This window comes from Wyeomyia smithii, chromosome 1 (assembly GCF_029784165.1).
Source record: "Wyeomyia smithii strain HCP4-BCI-WySm-NY-G18 chromosome 1, ASM2978416v1, whole genome shotgun sequence".
NCBI lineage: Eukaryota > Metazoa > Arthropoda > Insecta > Diptera > Culicidae > Wyeomyia > Wyeomyia smithii.
In genome coordinates this window covers 168,379,360-168,395,420 of record NC_073694.1, presented here as the reverse complement: position 1 = coordinate 168,395,420, position 16,061 = coordinate 168,379,360, and the positions used below count along the sequence as shown (strand labels likewise).

Sequence of the window (16,061 nt, the reverse complement as noted above, 5' to 3'; positions counted from 1 at the left end):
TTTTGCGCGCTAGCGTTTTTATACTTTTCGGTTGGGAAACAAAACAGGAAATATTTATAATTTGACAATAACAAGGGTAATAACTGAATACTGTGGTACTGGGACCAATTATGTTTCCTTGAATCCCTGAAGTAAAAAAGAGATGCCAGATAGTTGTCCATTCGTTGGTGGGCTTAAACTGACAAAAATTATTAATTAGGTGCTACCAGGTCAATACTAGGTCAAAACCAAGCGAATAAAGTTTTGACAGCAGTAAGGCGGCAACTATCGCGCTCTGTACAGGACTGATAACCGGGCACTGCCCGAGTAAGTATCACCTAAAGAACATTGGTCGGGTTCAAGACGATACTTGTCGCTTTAAAGTGAAGCCTCGGAACATCTGCTGTGGTGCATTATACATGAGCAGAATCAAATTTCTCAACAAGGGTTGTTGGCACTGGTCTACACCATGTTATAATGTACATATTTAACTAAGACCTTCCAACGACTCTTAAAGCTTGTTTGGTAGTGCTCCAAATTCAAGATTTTTTTGTCATCTTTGAAACCTTGTTTTTAAAAGGAAAAAAAAACGCCACCGCGCGCAAGAAACGACTCCAGTCCCAGTGTGCACTTATAATATTAGCATGCTTAGTATTTATAACGGTTTTTCGGACAATGACTCACAGGTGCTATCAATCTGTATTTCAACAATAAATCAGACCGTACTTTTTATTCGTAAAAGAGCTATGTATAAGCAAAATTAAACGACTAATCTATTGCTGAAACAAATTCAAGTCAAAATATTGAAAATATAACGACCTAACTATCAATTGCCAAAAAACTCCTATCTAGATCCATTCGGTATGCACTGTCAACTCACTGACGAACAAAACCATAAAGAACTAAACTTAGAATCTATAATCGTGGAAGTGAACGTAATTAGTTTTCTATCTTGAAAATAACCGCTTCGTGAACTGTTTCTAGGTTTTGAAAAATCACAGATTTTTTAATTTTTATCATTTTTTTGCATTTTTTTTCCACGTAAATTATAACACTGTTCTACCTTTTCACTTGTTAAGGGTTAGCATAATATCGATACAAAATAAACAGACAAATCTGCCATCCATTCGTTGGAGAATGTAAAACATTGATGTAACTAAATAATTCAAATAAAGTACCTATTTAATGTATCGATGCGGATTGATTGAAACGGATAAGATAAAAAACGTAAACCGAAATATTATATACCTGACACATACATCTAGAAAAAACGTATATTCAAGCTATCATTTCATCCTTTCACAGGTAACATAACGTTTTTATTGAGAACTAACAAATGATTTTAAATTAGGTAAAAGATCGTTGTAAAAAATCAACCAACTCTTTATTGACTTTAACGGATGAGCCTAAATGATAAAAATTAGTTGGCTCTATCATAAAACTGGATAATTGATGTGGTTATGTATTTTTCGCTTTTCAATTTCTCACGAATGTTTCACAAACAAACAATAATAAATAATCATTTGCACCGCCTTACTTTTTAAAATTTAAAAACACCATCTAGAAGAAAGAGGTTGTTCCAATTTTCGATCAAGGATACTTAAAACTAAGAGCGGGACATTCTCAATAGCTCAGCTTTTTATTGACAAATGTCATCTACATGCAAATCGCATGGCTTTGCTTAGGAAACAGTTTCCATAGCCTAAATTTCGAAGTCGTTTTATATCCTGACTTGTTTAAAATATCAGAAGAATCACAAATGTTTGTAAACTTCATTTAAAAGAGCAAAACTTTCATCGACAGTTTAATTTTTTAATGATTATTATTTGTTTAAACCATTGTTGGCGGCGATACATAGTGACACAGTGTGCAGCAGAAAAATAACCATTCTTGCTGTACCAAATTCGCAGAGGCCATTAAAAAATTTTAAAACATAATGAACAATAAAAAATTCGTGCACAGACTGCACGTATAAAGAAAAGAAAAATGTACCAAATCGGCTTAAATTCATAGAACTAGCAACCTGCAGAAATTCATTAGTTTTCTCTCGACGTCTAGCGAAGTTTACCCGTTGAATATTACAATTCGAGAGAAAGACAAACTTACGACCAGGAAAATTCACCAGCAGGGCAATAAAGCATGCCAAAAATGCACACGAAAGGTTTTTCTGAGTTTGGCACAGCGGTCATGATTTGCGCGGTTTCTTAGCGCTGATCTCCTTCTTCAACTTTTTCAACATATCTTCGAACGTTTCTGGTTCGTCTTTACGTGGTAGAACACTGAGCGGATTGGGTGTCAGCAGTAATGAGCCATCCGGCGCTAGATATGGAATTGGTTCCTGGTCCAGGGACAAATCGCCATCTGATAGAGGTAAATTTAGGGGTAGCAGAAAAACGCTATTAGTGATTAGTTGAGTGTTCGTCGCATGCATCGCATGTTTCCTGCGAAACAGCTTCGTAAGGATTCGTTTCCGCAGGGATACAGGTTTTTGTGAGAGATTTGCTTGATGGCTTCGGGCTTGAGGGCAAGTGAAAAATTAGGTTTGATGATTTGGTATGCGGAACGCGTTTAAAGATTTACTCACCCAGATCAGCGTATTCTGTCCGACAGAACGCACGGCGCCCGCCAAAGCTGACATCGTAACCACACAAATTTGGGTTGGACCCGCTAGCGTCTATGGCTTTGTAGGCATCCTGAGGCTTTTCAAATGTTACAAATCCATATTTTGCCCTGAAGATAAGAAAAGATTGATATCGACGTATTTTTCTCGCAGCGGACAACTATCTTACCCAGATTCCTTATAATGAACAGTGACTTGCTTAATGCGCCCAAATTGCATGAACTTCCGTTTTAAATCATCTCGCTTCAACTCAGGCTCTAGCCGACCCACATAAACAATTTTTCGTTCTAGAAAAAGAATACTATTTAGTATATATATTAAACCCTCAACACTTTTGAAGCTAACCTGGGGACACCGCCGCCGGTCGTCGGTACTCATTACGTTGTTGCTGCATTGCTCTTACTCTTGAGCAAGACCGCGAAGATGATCGCGAGCGAGTCGAACGAGACCTCGAACGAGAATACGAAGATCGACTACTGTCCGAGAAACTTGACGAATCACTTCGAGAAGTCTGTCGCCTTCCTTTCCGGTCCCTACGGCAACGATCGCGTCTGCGGTGACGAGAATGTCTTTCCGAAGAAACACTCTCACGGCAACGATACGATCGACTGCGGCTGCGTTTGGAGCAGTACCTGGATCTGGAACACGATCGAGACTTTCGCCATGCGCTGCTACACCGACTTCGGCTTCGCCTGGATGAGCAGTGTTTGCTTTCGTTGCGGTATGAATTAACTGATCTGTTACGAATTTCTGTTTCACAGGAAGAACTTCTACTGCGTCGTCGGCGGTAAACTCGACGTGAGCGATCCCGCTCGTCCGGCTGCCGACTACGACTACGTCGTATCGATCCACAGCTATTACGGGACGTGGTTCGTTGCCTTTCCTGGTGCTTGAGTGGAGATAGTGTCTTCAACTCAGAAAATTGCTCCAACGGAAGAGTTTGAATTGCTACGGATACACCCTGAACTCGTTGCCGATCTTTGCGTAAATGCATGATGATTTTATCCTCACCATGTTCGATCGGTTTCTGCTTTGCTGTCGGTACTGTTTGCCGAAGTTGGGTTTCGTCATAATCAAATGAGGGAGACTTTTGATCGTACGAGCCACCCGCTTTCTCCGGTTTGCCGGGAGAAAATGAATTCGTCGGTGAACCACCGATGTTCGGTGAACCCTGCAGGTTAGCTTGTCCACCGCCGATTGTCAACTTGTCGGAAGATTTCTTCTTGATCACCATTTCATGGATGCTTGAAATTAGCGAGCTGCTGGAAATGATAGTCGGCCCGGATGATTGGCAACGTTTGATTGTGTCTGTAATGTTGGAGAGAAGTTCGCTTTTAGCTATGCTCTTCTCTGGCAGTTCGGTTGAAGCATTTTTTATTCTAACCGTTTCCTGTTTCGTTTTCCTTGGATCAATTGTGAGATCCGTGTTGCATCCCATCGAGACGATGATGATTTCTTCATAATCTTCGTGCCATTTTGCTTCCGTCTTACTTTGCTGTGCATTTTTGTCGTAGTGAATTGGATTCCCGTGGTCGTCGAATTTTATTGACGTAATCTCTGCAAGAGGAACTATGGTGGGGACAGTCTTTGGAATGATTTTTGCCTCGGTCGATTTGATGGCTGCTTCTTTTTTGAGTTGTTGCATACGAAGCGCTTTAAGTTTGGCTGCCGAAATCGGATCCAGAGGTGCTAGGTTGCGAGCGGTCATATGCACTGACTGCTGTTCGTCGGTTCCACCCAGAAGATCCATTGTTAATCGAAGTTCTTCATTACTTGAGGATATACTAATGGTTGATACACAACTGCTGCTGCTAATGGTTGAACTACTTCCAGCCGGGACGACTGCTGGGAGCACGCTTTCCTCCGTTGGAATCTCGCGTCTCTTTTTGTATTCTTGAAGATTCAATTTCTTTTTTGTTTTAACAGGAGTTTCAGTTTTGGTGCTAGTTGGTTGTACGTTAATTGGAAAAGTATCTGGTTTTACATTCTCGGCGAGTGGCAGGTTTGTTGATTCGCTATTCTGCTCTACGTTACCTTTGTTCTGATTGACCTTCAATAGAGAAACTTGCTTGGGCGGGTTTAGCGGTACTGTTTGAGGTTTCAACGCATTTGTGTGATCCGGTACTTTCTCTGCGATCTGTTCGGATTTAACCACAGGACACTTATCAACAGTTTCCGTGCTCTGACAACTCTTATCACAGTTTTTACCCGTTTGTTTGCTTTTTTTGTCCACTTTTTGGGACTGTTTGTTGAGGCTTTTTGATTGAATTTTCTTCTGCTTCAGCTGGTCTATGGTAGGAAGCAAAAAGGGAATCTCAATTGCCTTTCTTTGAGAGGCGCCGGAAGCTGACGAACTCGCGGTAGATTTTCTCTTTGGTGAGCAATAGTCATGATCAAGTTTAACGTTGGAAGTAATTTGAGGCTTCTTTGTTGTGTGTTCTATCGAACGGGGGATTTCAGTTTTACTGCTATGGTTTGATTTTGTTTTGATACCACTGATAGCTTTCTGATTAACAGGGCGCTTCAGTAGCTTGCCTTTGGACATCAGCGATAGCACCTTATTACGCGCTAATTGCGAACCAGCGCTTAGCGTTTTAATTTTATTATTTGAAGAACTGACCTGTTTTGTGCTTTCACTTGACTTCACTGGAATAGATTGTGGTTTGGAATCAATTGTATCCAATTTAGTTGGTAGTGCATCATCAACGGTAGCAGATGTGGGTAATGCTGTAATTTTAGGAGCGTGAACTGTAGTACGCTGAACTGGTTTTCCAGAGCCTATGCAACCCGGATTCCATGTGGGATCAGCCTTAATATCGTCTTCCTTGCGCTTTGATTTACTAGGTAGCTGTTCTATTCCGAAAATTTTACCTCGATCTTTACTATCCTCTTCTACTTCAGATTGTTCCGTTTCAGAGTCACTGTTTTCCACGATCCGTCTAGCCTTACTTGTACAGCTTCGGCGTGCAGCACCCAAATCACATGTACTAGGTTTTGGCGAAATCATCAATTCCCGTAGCGTTTTAATTTGTTTCCCACGTGATTTTTGCTTTTTTTGGGAACTTTTCGGTGGACTCACTGGTTTTACGGGAGATGGATTACTCTCCGTGATGTAAGACGCCAAATCATAATTGTTCTTAGCCATCTCTTCTATAAGCTTGTCATCGGACACGCAGCCATGCACTGGAACCTTCAACGGACTAAGATCTTTGACGATTGCCGACATGTCAAAGTCTTCGAAGCTTAGGCTGGTAACATCGTGTGGCCACCCGATACTATCAACCGGTCTGATTGGAGAGTGCGGCAAAGAAAACGACTTCCTGTTGGTACTGTTTCTTCGTTTCACACGTTCTTTAAGCATCAGTTTGCGGCGTTCCAATATGCGCTGTAAATTTTCGTTCTGTTTTACACTTCCATCTTCTTGGTTACCATGGCGAACGTCCAAAGAACTACGTACCGTAGATATGGACACGCTCTTCCGGTTGCTTCTACTACTGCCATTGCTACCACTATCACTACTACTCCTACTACTATCACTGCTACTATCGCTACTATCACTTAAACTACTAGTAGTAGAAGTGCTGTCTGAACTACTACTAGCATCGGAGTCCTCCCCATCTGAGTCACGATGGAGATTTTCTAGTTCCGGTTCTATGTCGCCACTCTCCAAAGCTTTTATTAATGCTGTTTCTACATCATCGTGAGCGTGGACATCCTCAACGACTGTTTCCCCCGCAACGGACGATTGGTCTAATGAGTGTTCTATTACAAATCCCCGCTGGTTGACTGTTGATTTCTGCCCTCGATCACTGTCACTTCCTTCCTCCGAATCGTAATCACAGTTTGGATCGATAGAAATCACCTCAACTGCCGGTGACATTTCGACATCCACCTGAAAAAAGTAAACACACGTTTGGCTATTGTACAGGTGCATTGAACAACTACAAATATTACCTCTCCCTCCTCCTCATAGTAGTACTCGTCATCGCCTGCGTCACCGAATTGCTGTTGCAGTATCAACTGCTGAGTACATGCTTCCTCCTCTGTGTCCTCTTCTTCATCGCCATCCGGTGCAAATGCATTACCGTAGTGGTGACTGACCGCCGGTATTCTGTACGGCAGGCCACGAATAAATCTGCGTGTTCGAAAAACAATGTATTATAATTTTCAGAGAACACCAAAAGTGGGAACCACCAGTACTCACTTTTCTCCGGGAAAAGTTTCGAAGCTTGCACCGTACACATGGCCGCGGCCTACGGTAGTAAATTGGGACACCGTCGGAAGCGTCCGTACAGCAGATACATTAAGTATTTTAAATTCCATTATCTAGGCAGTATGTACAATTTATAAGCTAATATATATTATAAATTCACTTCCACGATAAATTCCTAACCAGTTACAGGTTGTTACAACGTAAAATATCTCGGTTCTGGGAGGTTCTTCTCCAGAACCGAGACCGTTCTCGGTTTTTTTTTTCTTTGCTTTAGGGTTTAACTACGGGTGTGTGCCTTGGTTTACTGAAAATATAGATAAAAAAAAACAAAAATTAAACTTTACTTGCTGTGTCAAATCCTAAACAAAGCGAATGCGAGTCAGTGACAAGGAAAGTATGAAAATTGGACCAACTAGATATAAGCGCATTTGTTTGAGATGATGTGGGTTGACAGACATTGATTCTACGAACGACTACCGCCTCCGCTCGTCCTGCTGGTAGAATGTCCGGCCATTCTAAATATACCGAAAAAGCTATATCAACGACGTTTCATGTGATCAGCCAGAAAGGGTACGATGAAAAAATACCGATTGAATGACTGCAACTGTAGTGATTGGTCTGCGTTTGCATCGGTAAGGTTAACATTGTTAATTTAACGCAAAAGTGTTTATGCTTTGTTTAATAGCAGGTTGACGGTTCAATAACGATTAAATCATTTCGGTTGACCGACACAGAAAACTAGCTGACATACCGCCCTCCGGAATTACTTCTCTGAAATACTTTTGATAACAAAGACCAGGTTTTAGCGCTTCATGCCAAACCGATAGTGTAAACTAAGAACAGCTGGTTCGCGCGTACGAAATCCTGTCGTTCATTGTTTCCACTCGCGCTGCCAGGGCAAACGACGCGTAAAATTTAAAAATATCCATTTTATTGCGAAGAAGCACACAGATTCGTACAGTAGCGTAAGTTATTATATGGCGGGGGCCCTTTGGTTCATCCGTTCGACCTCGTTCGATGATTGACGAATACTTACAGAAGCAACGTAACAAGAACGTATTCGCGTGCTCAAAGACCGCACCGTACCTCAGTCACAAACAACAATCGGGTTAAATGTAACAGCGTACGACAAGTCGAGCACGCTTATCAACAACTAGATCATCTTTAAACACATTTGTTGCAAAACAAACTTAAAGAAAATCGCTATGCACAGGTTGCACACTCTCAGTTAAAAAGATGTACAACTTTTAGAAAACTATTAAATTTGGCTTTGGAATTTTTTCAACTGACTTTGAAAACGTTTTCAATTTTGTAATTTGATTTTAGACATTTACTCGATAGAAACACCAAAACCATACTGCATAACGCACGAACCAATGCACTACGGAGGTCCCTGATCCACCCAACGCAGTTGTGCCCTGCAGCCAGCGTCAATACAGCCGTCCCGGCCCTGTTGTTGGGATCGTGGAGGAGGTCTCTCAGGCAAGTACCATTGCATCTGTACACATTCAAGCTTCGGGGAGCAGCCCCGTTTTTAGCAACACCCGCTTGAACCTGCAAGCTCCACCCAGCTACAACGTTACAGGAGGATAGCAGTGAAGCGAGACTTTCTTCTGATCCAGTTTTCACTGTGTACAACCAGAACGTCAGAGGCCTTCGTACAAAAACACACGACCTTCGTTTACGTCTCTCCAGTTGCGGCTGCAACGCTCTTGTTTTGACTGAAACATAGCTTCGACCGGATATTCCGAAATGCAAGCTCTCCCAGAACTACCAAATCTTCCGATGTGACCGCGATGAGGCTTCAAGTCATCTATCCAGAGGAGGTGATACAGTCATAGCAGTCAAACCAAGAGCTCGCCGATCGGCCTCTTTCAACGTCGGATTCATGGTCGTAGAGGGTCACAGCAAGGATTAGTGTTTTGTAGAGTGCAGGTTTAGTACGGGTTTGCAGACTGCGGCACCTCAGCTGGTTATGTAATCCGTAGAAGGCCCTGTTAGTAGCCGCTATCCGCATTTTTATCTCACGGCTAACTTCTTTGTTACATGTCACTAATGTACCCAGGTAAATAAATTCGTCGACTACTTCAAAGGGTTATGCCCCGATAAATTCTCCATTCCAGGCGGTGGCCTTTCTTGTAGATGGGATATATGAGACCCTTCAACCAGTTCGAGGGTAATTCTTCATTGAAACGCGCTCTCAGCAAGATCCGGTGTAAAGCACGATACAGCTGTTCGCTCCCGACATTGAAGAGTTCGGCTGGAATGCCGTCAATGCTTTCTTCACCTCTTCCATGGATGGTGGGTCCACAGCATTGCCACATCCGAGTTAATGTTTGGTCGTCTAGACGACCTCACGTCTGTAACGTCTGAAAAGTGCCGACCATCAATCAGAACATGGTCGATCTGAGAGCAGGCCTCTCAATTCGGGTGCCTCCAGGTGTGCTTGCGTATATTTCGGCGTGCAAAATAGGTGCTATAGATAGCCAAACCTCTGGCTGCAGCGAAATTGACAAGCCTCAGGTCGTTGTCGTTCGCAGTAGAGTGGAGGCTTTCTCTGCCAATCACAGGGCGGAAGAAGTTCTTCTGTCCGACCCCAACAACCACGTAACACTAATATCAGCAAAGGCAAATGCTATTCTAGGATTCGGGATTCGTCTGACGATACGCTTGACCTTTTACGGATATCTATGCTCTGAAAATACTGTACTGCACCCTTTTTCGTAGCATTCTAGAATACGCTGCTCCTATTTGGGCTCCGTTTCATGCATCGCTCGTCGTCAAAATTGAACGAATACAGAGGCTGTTCATGAGGTTCGCATTTGGCGAGACCCGCTGCATCTTCAGAATATCCATCTCACTGTGCACTAATCAACTTAGAAACATTGGTAACATGTCGACGACAAAGGTTACAGATAATGTTGTTGTATGCATCGACTGTCCTCAACTACATCTGGAAATTCCTCTCTATGTTCCACCCCGACAACTGAAAAGATCTCCTACTTTTGCTGTTCCCACACATAGAATCAAGTACGGCCAGAACAATCCACCTAACGCTTGTCTGACGGCAGGGCCGGATTGTGAGGGCCTGGGGGCCAAGTAATATGTCGTGGCCCCTTCAAGTTGTTAAAATTTCAATTAAGTAATATGTCATACAAAACTAAAGCTAAAGAAGTGTGTTAGTTTTGTCAAAGTTTCAGTTTTTTTAAGTGTCACAAAAATTTTTGTTGGAAGTGAACTTTTGTGGGGGCCCGGGGGTCATGGCAATATTTTACTCGGTGACGCAAGGGCTATCTAACCTATGGAAAGATAATAAAGTCTGATAATAATTGACAAAAATGTTTAACTAATCATAATTACATTATGATTGTTGCGAAACTAGTAACTGGTGCTCGATAATTACACTGGTTGATATGATCGTAGGTTTCAACTCGGGTAATTCGGAATCGGAAATATCTTCGCAGGGTTCCATGGTGATGATCGATTCATTGAAAAAGTCAAGACCATTCCACTATACTCTATTCTCTGTAAGAATGAATGGCAGTTGATCTCTCGAAATGATATCCGCTGGGTTGAGCTGGGATGACATATTTCCACTCGTGATTTTGCGTGAGCTTACGTATCTGCGTTACACGATTGCGTACAAAGAAATTTTTTTAACCATGCCACAACAAATGGCTGTCGGACCACAAAGTTACTAGCTGAAAGTTAATGTTGATGATTGATATCACCTTATCGTGCAAACGGACTAATAGTTGAGTAGCACACAGCTCCCCGCGCGGGATTCATTAGTGGTCCAGAGGAGCAACTTTAGACTTGCTTGTTAGCAAACGGCATGTCGCTGTGTTGTCAGGTAGAATATTCCTGATGTACAGACATACTCCATATGCCACTGTTGAAGCATCTGCAATACCATGGAATTTGTTTCGTACGGCTTCCCTAAAGGTTACTTTACGTGGAATCGAACAATGATTGTGACATAAGATTTGAACATAATAACTGGAAAACATCTATGTATCAACGACACAATGTTCAAAGGAAATTTATTTTAAAGCATGCTTAAAAACATCAACTCAAAACTTTGTAATTTATCCAACAACATTGTACTCCAATTTTTGCCTCATAACTACATTTTAACTTTGGTAAAGCTCTGTACCATCCTCCTCCTTCCTTGGTTTAGTCTTAACAACCTTTTGAAACCCGAGGCAATTTGGCCTAGGATTTTTTTTAAACTAGCAAAGTTGAAAACTAGAAACTTTTTACCAATAAACCAATATGTGAAAAACATAAATTAGAAAGTTTATCAACACCGAAGTGCAAACAATGTTCAATGCACTGTTGGCGAGAAGCGCGTGTGATATACTTTGCCCATGCGGCAAAAATCAACTCGCGCAATCTCACTTCATATGCATCAGACATTGCTCCTTCCAACTATTGCTTATTCCGGATGGCTTAAATCTAACGAATCGAATAATTATTAAGTAATATTGAAATTCAACTAATTCAAAAGCCAACGTAGATGGAATAAAATGTCGGATTTCGGGCATTGTAGAAGCGCGTGCGTGAACAAAACAAAATAACACACTCTGTATAGCAAATGACACACGGTTGTCCTTAAGTTGATTACGCAGTTTGTCGATGTAGAATACGTATACACGTTTTTTTTCTATAATAGAGACATCTTCCAATAGTAGTTCAGATTTGTAGTACAAAGACGAATCCTATTTGCACTAGCTTTAAAACTAAACTTTAAAAGCTAGCTTGGCCAAAACAATGCAAAATGTTCTAAGAAATTATGCATTCAACTAAGCTTTCCCCAAGAGTTTGTAAAATTTATCGTTTTGACAATCACAGAAAAAATTATAGAGACGGAACTGATTTTTAGGAGGGATGTTCCACAATAAATAAATAAATCTTTCCACCAATTGTAAATGTCTTGAAATATAATACTTGGAATGTGTAAAAACTATTTTGGAGGTTGTTTCATAAAATTGTGGCTGAAAAACGTGCTTTATATTGAGTATTTCGTCGTTTTAATATCACTTTTTTGTACTTTACGACCTTCGAAAGGGCATTACTCAAAAATGTACCGTACGATGATTTTGAAATTTTGACCAGACATTCTGGACTTTGGTGCATTTTTTTTTTTTTTCATAATAACGGTCTGTGGGAGCACCGTGCGTCACTGAATCCAACTGCTTGTGATGGCAGAAATTAGTTTTTCATCGCCAGGAAATCTTGGAATACAAAGTAGTGTTCCTACCGAAGCGAGGTATCCTCCATGCTTGAGGAAGTGAAATAGTGCGCCAACCTGTCACGAGCTTTTTTGGCAGTGTGTCATGCATGTCAGCTATTCACCATACAATGCATGTGTGACGGTTATAAGCACCGATTGTATAACAATTTCTTTGCTGAATTCCAAAATAGAATACATTCTCGTTTTTATTACTTGTGTGTTTCACTCACAATCGCCTAAACGTTGCATCGTTAGTAAATTTTCAAATTCGCTAAGAAAAGTTCCAATTCACTTCTCCCCCTCATGCACAATTTTAGTAAGTCACGAAATAATCGCTGTTCCAATATGTTCTAGTGGCTTGGACATTGGACAGGTTAACAGTTACCGATCGTATACATCTGACCTATCCCATTTTGATACGCGACACTAGTCCTTTAAGAACCACGTGCACGAATTCGATGCAATCATACGGTAATAAACCGCGGTGGTAAAAGACCAATAACCGTTACATTTCACATTTTAATCCAAGGCCGACCACAGAGGTTAGACACACTATGATAATCATGTCTTCTTCAAATTGTTGTACCTATATCGCCTTTTAGCACCACAATGCAAATCACCTGCTTTATTGATCTATCGGTTGAACTTATAACATACTCCATCCAAATCTATCTCGTTAGAGTGACAAAAAATACAATCTGCCAAAAGTATAATACGTTCAATATCATAGGATAGAAAAGCAAACAAGAAATAGCTTGCCAGCGGAGCAGGAATTCGAGACTCACAATCTGCACGCCGTTGTGCAATGGTTCGCAAGCACAAGTGATAAGGTTATAATCCAGCGTGAGCTACCACATGCTTCTAGCCTGACTGTTAATAGAATCAGCTGACTGTTGACTAAAATTCATTTAAAAAGGAGAAAAAGCCTTTTGAACGTTTTTAACAAATTGTTCAATATTATGAAATATTAAATGCTGCGAAGCACATCCAAAAACCGGGTTGCCAAAGCTGTTCAGAGGGAATCATAAGTTCCGAAGTGTACACAAAGCATAACAAAGGCAACTCTAATGTCGAGTTTCATCCGAATCATCAATCTTTTCCATGAACAAGGTTATGTTTGTCCAGTAATTTATTATTGTTTACGTTTCAATTTTCATTGCAAAAGCCAAATAATACCGCCTTTATTTGATGAAAATGGTAAGGTTTTCCTTTTTTCACCATACAATGGTTTAGCTTTACCTGTAATTTTAATTCGAATTACAAGTTGGAACGAAATGACACGCGAACACATTGTTTTGTTTACCATGAGTGCGAATTAATAACTCGCCCACGTTTCTCAATCAACGAGTACAATTGCTTAAAAAAACAGCTAAGATTATGTTCACCTTGTTATATGATTCGAACGAAATTTTTACAACTAACGCATAACTTATATCGAAACGGGAAATGCCACGTTTTTCTGCTTTCTTGCGAAAGGATCAGCCTACTGTGGAGCACATACCATTCACTAAACTTTCTCAGCACCTCTACAGGACATCACCTGCTGTATGCATTGCGGATTTAATCATTTAATCAATCATTTCTTCTGCACAATAGTATTGGATATTTCAATAATCTTCTCCACATTCTTCGACACAGAAAAAGACACTAATCACTTGATCTCCCACACCACCAGCAACAGCAAATCGCAAATCTGCTGAAGCAGCAGCCCCAGTTGCGAATGACGTCCGAGTTCACGTGCAATTATTTTCGGCTTCTAGATTTTGCCAAGAAATGTTAACACTTGTTTTCCACTATTAATATTCTTATATACTCATCAATCGAAATTCAATATTTGGGAAGTTTCGTTTTGTAGCACTACCGGATGCCCGCGCGGAACCAGAGGAGACACCGCAAACCGATACACGGCAATCACATGTGAAAAGTTATCTAATGACAGCGCGAGACACCGCACTGTCGGCGAAAGGTGCGACAGTCGCGATTGGTCCACTTAATGCCAGGGCAGCATTCAGGAAAGATTATATACAAAGCGTTTGACAGCTGTATAGTGACTGAATGGTGCACACTTTTTTGCTGCAAGCACGGATTATGACTAGAGATGCGAGCCGCTCTCATGAGCTACAGCCAGGGATACCAAATGTGCAGATTTGTCTGCAAAATGCAGATTTTTGGAGTCCGTGTGAATATTTTTATTGATTTGCAGATATTTGCAGCTTTCCACGGTTTCTGCAGATTTTGATTCAAAGTCTCCTTATATTTGCGCAGATTTTCGAGCGAAATTTTTTCGGATCACGGAGAGATTTTTTTCAGATTTCTAGCACATTTTTCTGGTTTTTCGAGCAGTTGCAGACATTTTTCAAAAATATCTGGCATCTCTGGCTACAGCACTCACGAATTTCAATATTGTCCTTTCACATAAAAGTTAGAATGCAGGGTATTTTCAAGAAAAAGAAGAAGCAACACCCGCATCTGACAGACATCTCAAACACTGATAAAAAAGTGCTGTAAGGAATAGCACTCGATACACGTTCAATATCCGAATAAGGATTATTCTCTACACCTCATTAGTTAATTAGAGTCTTTTTGTTTGTTTCTTAGGTTTTCGTTGGTCTTGATCGAGCAAAGAATATCATATTCATCACTAAAGGCATGTACGATTTATTGCTATCGGCGATGGACACCATTTCGCATATTCTTAGATCGGTTAGTGAACATGATATGACAACATAGTACGAGTTTGTTAAAGTTCGCATGCTTTTGGCGATTTGATGTATTTATCACAGCAATGCCATGATATATAAATTAAAAGTCGTGAAACAACTATGTCTATAAAGCTCAATTTTGAAGATGCAGGAGACAGACATAGAAACGATGCGCTGTACACTTTTGCGGTACTGGAAAACATTTATGTTATCTCAGGAAACAAATTTTCAAAAAAAAATGACTGAAGCATAGGAATTCTCGAGCTGGAACCAACAAAAGTTATGGGGGAAACTAGGCCTTCGAATTTCGTTTAGCGGTAGGGCTCAGAAGCTTCGGTTTTTCGAAAATACCTCAGCCATTTGAACAACTTTTATTCATGCTGATCGATTCTGTAGAAGCGATTATTCATCCTTTGTAAAGCTTGTAGGAAAACTCTTTTACAGCCAACATTAGCTGGCTTATAGTCTATATAAGTGCTTTTCAGCTTTATTACAGCTATGATTCAAAATATATAATAGTCTTAATTAGACTTTTTTTTTTTGCTTAGGCGATTCGAACACATATCAATCTTTCGATGTTTTGCACTTTTTTGTGTTTTTTTCATCATTTATTTTTATATTTTTGTTAGTGAAAATTACCTTTTTAGTATCCAATTATTTTACTGCCAGTCTCGAATCTCGAACTCATGCTCATGAGGTTCCTGGTAGAACGCGGTACCGATTCATCTATCTTGACATACATGCATACGTATCGATTTAACCCGTATATATTTGTTCCAGTTTATTTCATAAACAATTTTACATTGCCTGTACATATACTGAAATGTAGCAGAACAAGCGCTTCAGCATTTGTATCATATCCCTTGAACACGATAGAACACGTTTTGTCAAAGTGACTGTCCTCTGTAATTAGTCTGCACAGTTTTAATATTAGTGGGTACGGCAAGCCGTGCTGCAAAACCAATACAGTGCTTTTTCGCTTTTATCTACAGTCGATTCAATCACTACTCACCAAATTTACGCTCGATTTTCTCACGGTTTTTTTTTTTTCGTTTTTATCACGCTTCTTTAAAAAAAACTTCAAATCAAGAATAATTTACTTCCAGTTGCAGAAAATGTATTCGAAACATCATTTTCATTTGTGCCTTGTGTCCTTGCATGTGTATAGTTTTATAAACTCAATTTATTTGATCAATTTTCTGAGGCAACCAAGTGTCACATCTGTTACAAATAGTTTGTGTCATAGTTTTGAGAAAAATGAACCGTGAAATACGTATTTCATTGACTTTGAAGCAAACATTACGTATTATT

General features: G+C 40.4%; 1 protein-coding gene across 1 annotated transcript; it reads right to left on the bottom strand.

Moving 5' to 3' along the window:
* Positions 1 to 677: 677 nt before the first annotated feature.
* Positions 678 to 14,023, bottom strand: LOC129717878 (serine-rich adhesin for platelets). The gene is made up of 7 exons (XM_055668130.1): positions 13,550 to 14,023; positions 6,804 to 7,116; positions 6,554 to 6,734; positions 2,945 to 6,491; positions 2,769 to 2,886; positions 2,564 to 2,709; positions 678 to 2,340 (listed from the first exon to the last, which is right to left on the bottom strand). The coding sequence occupies exons 2-7, from the start codon at positions 6,920 to 6,922 to the stop codon at positions 2,165 to 2,167; spliced, it is 4,287 nt and encodes a 1,428-aa protein (XP_055524105.1). The 5' UTR covers positions 6,923 to 7,116; positions 13,550 to 14,023; the 3' UTR covers positions 678 to 2,164.
* Positions 14,024 to 16,061: the final 2,038 nt, after the last annotated feature.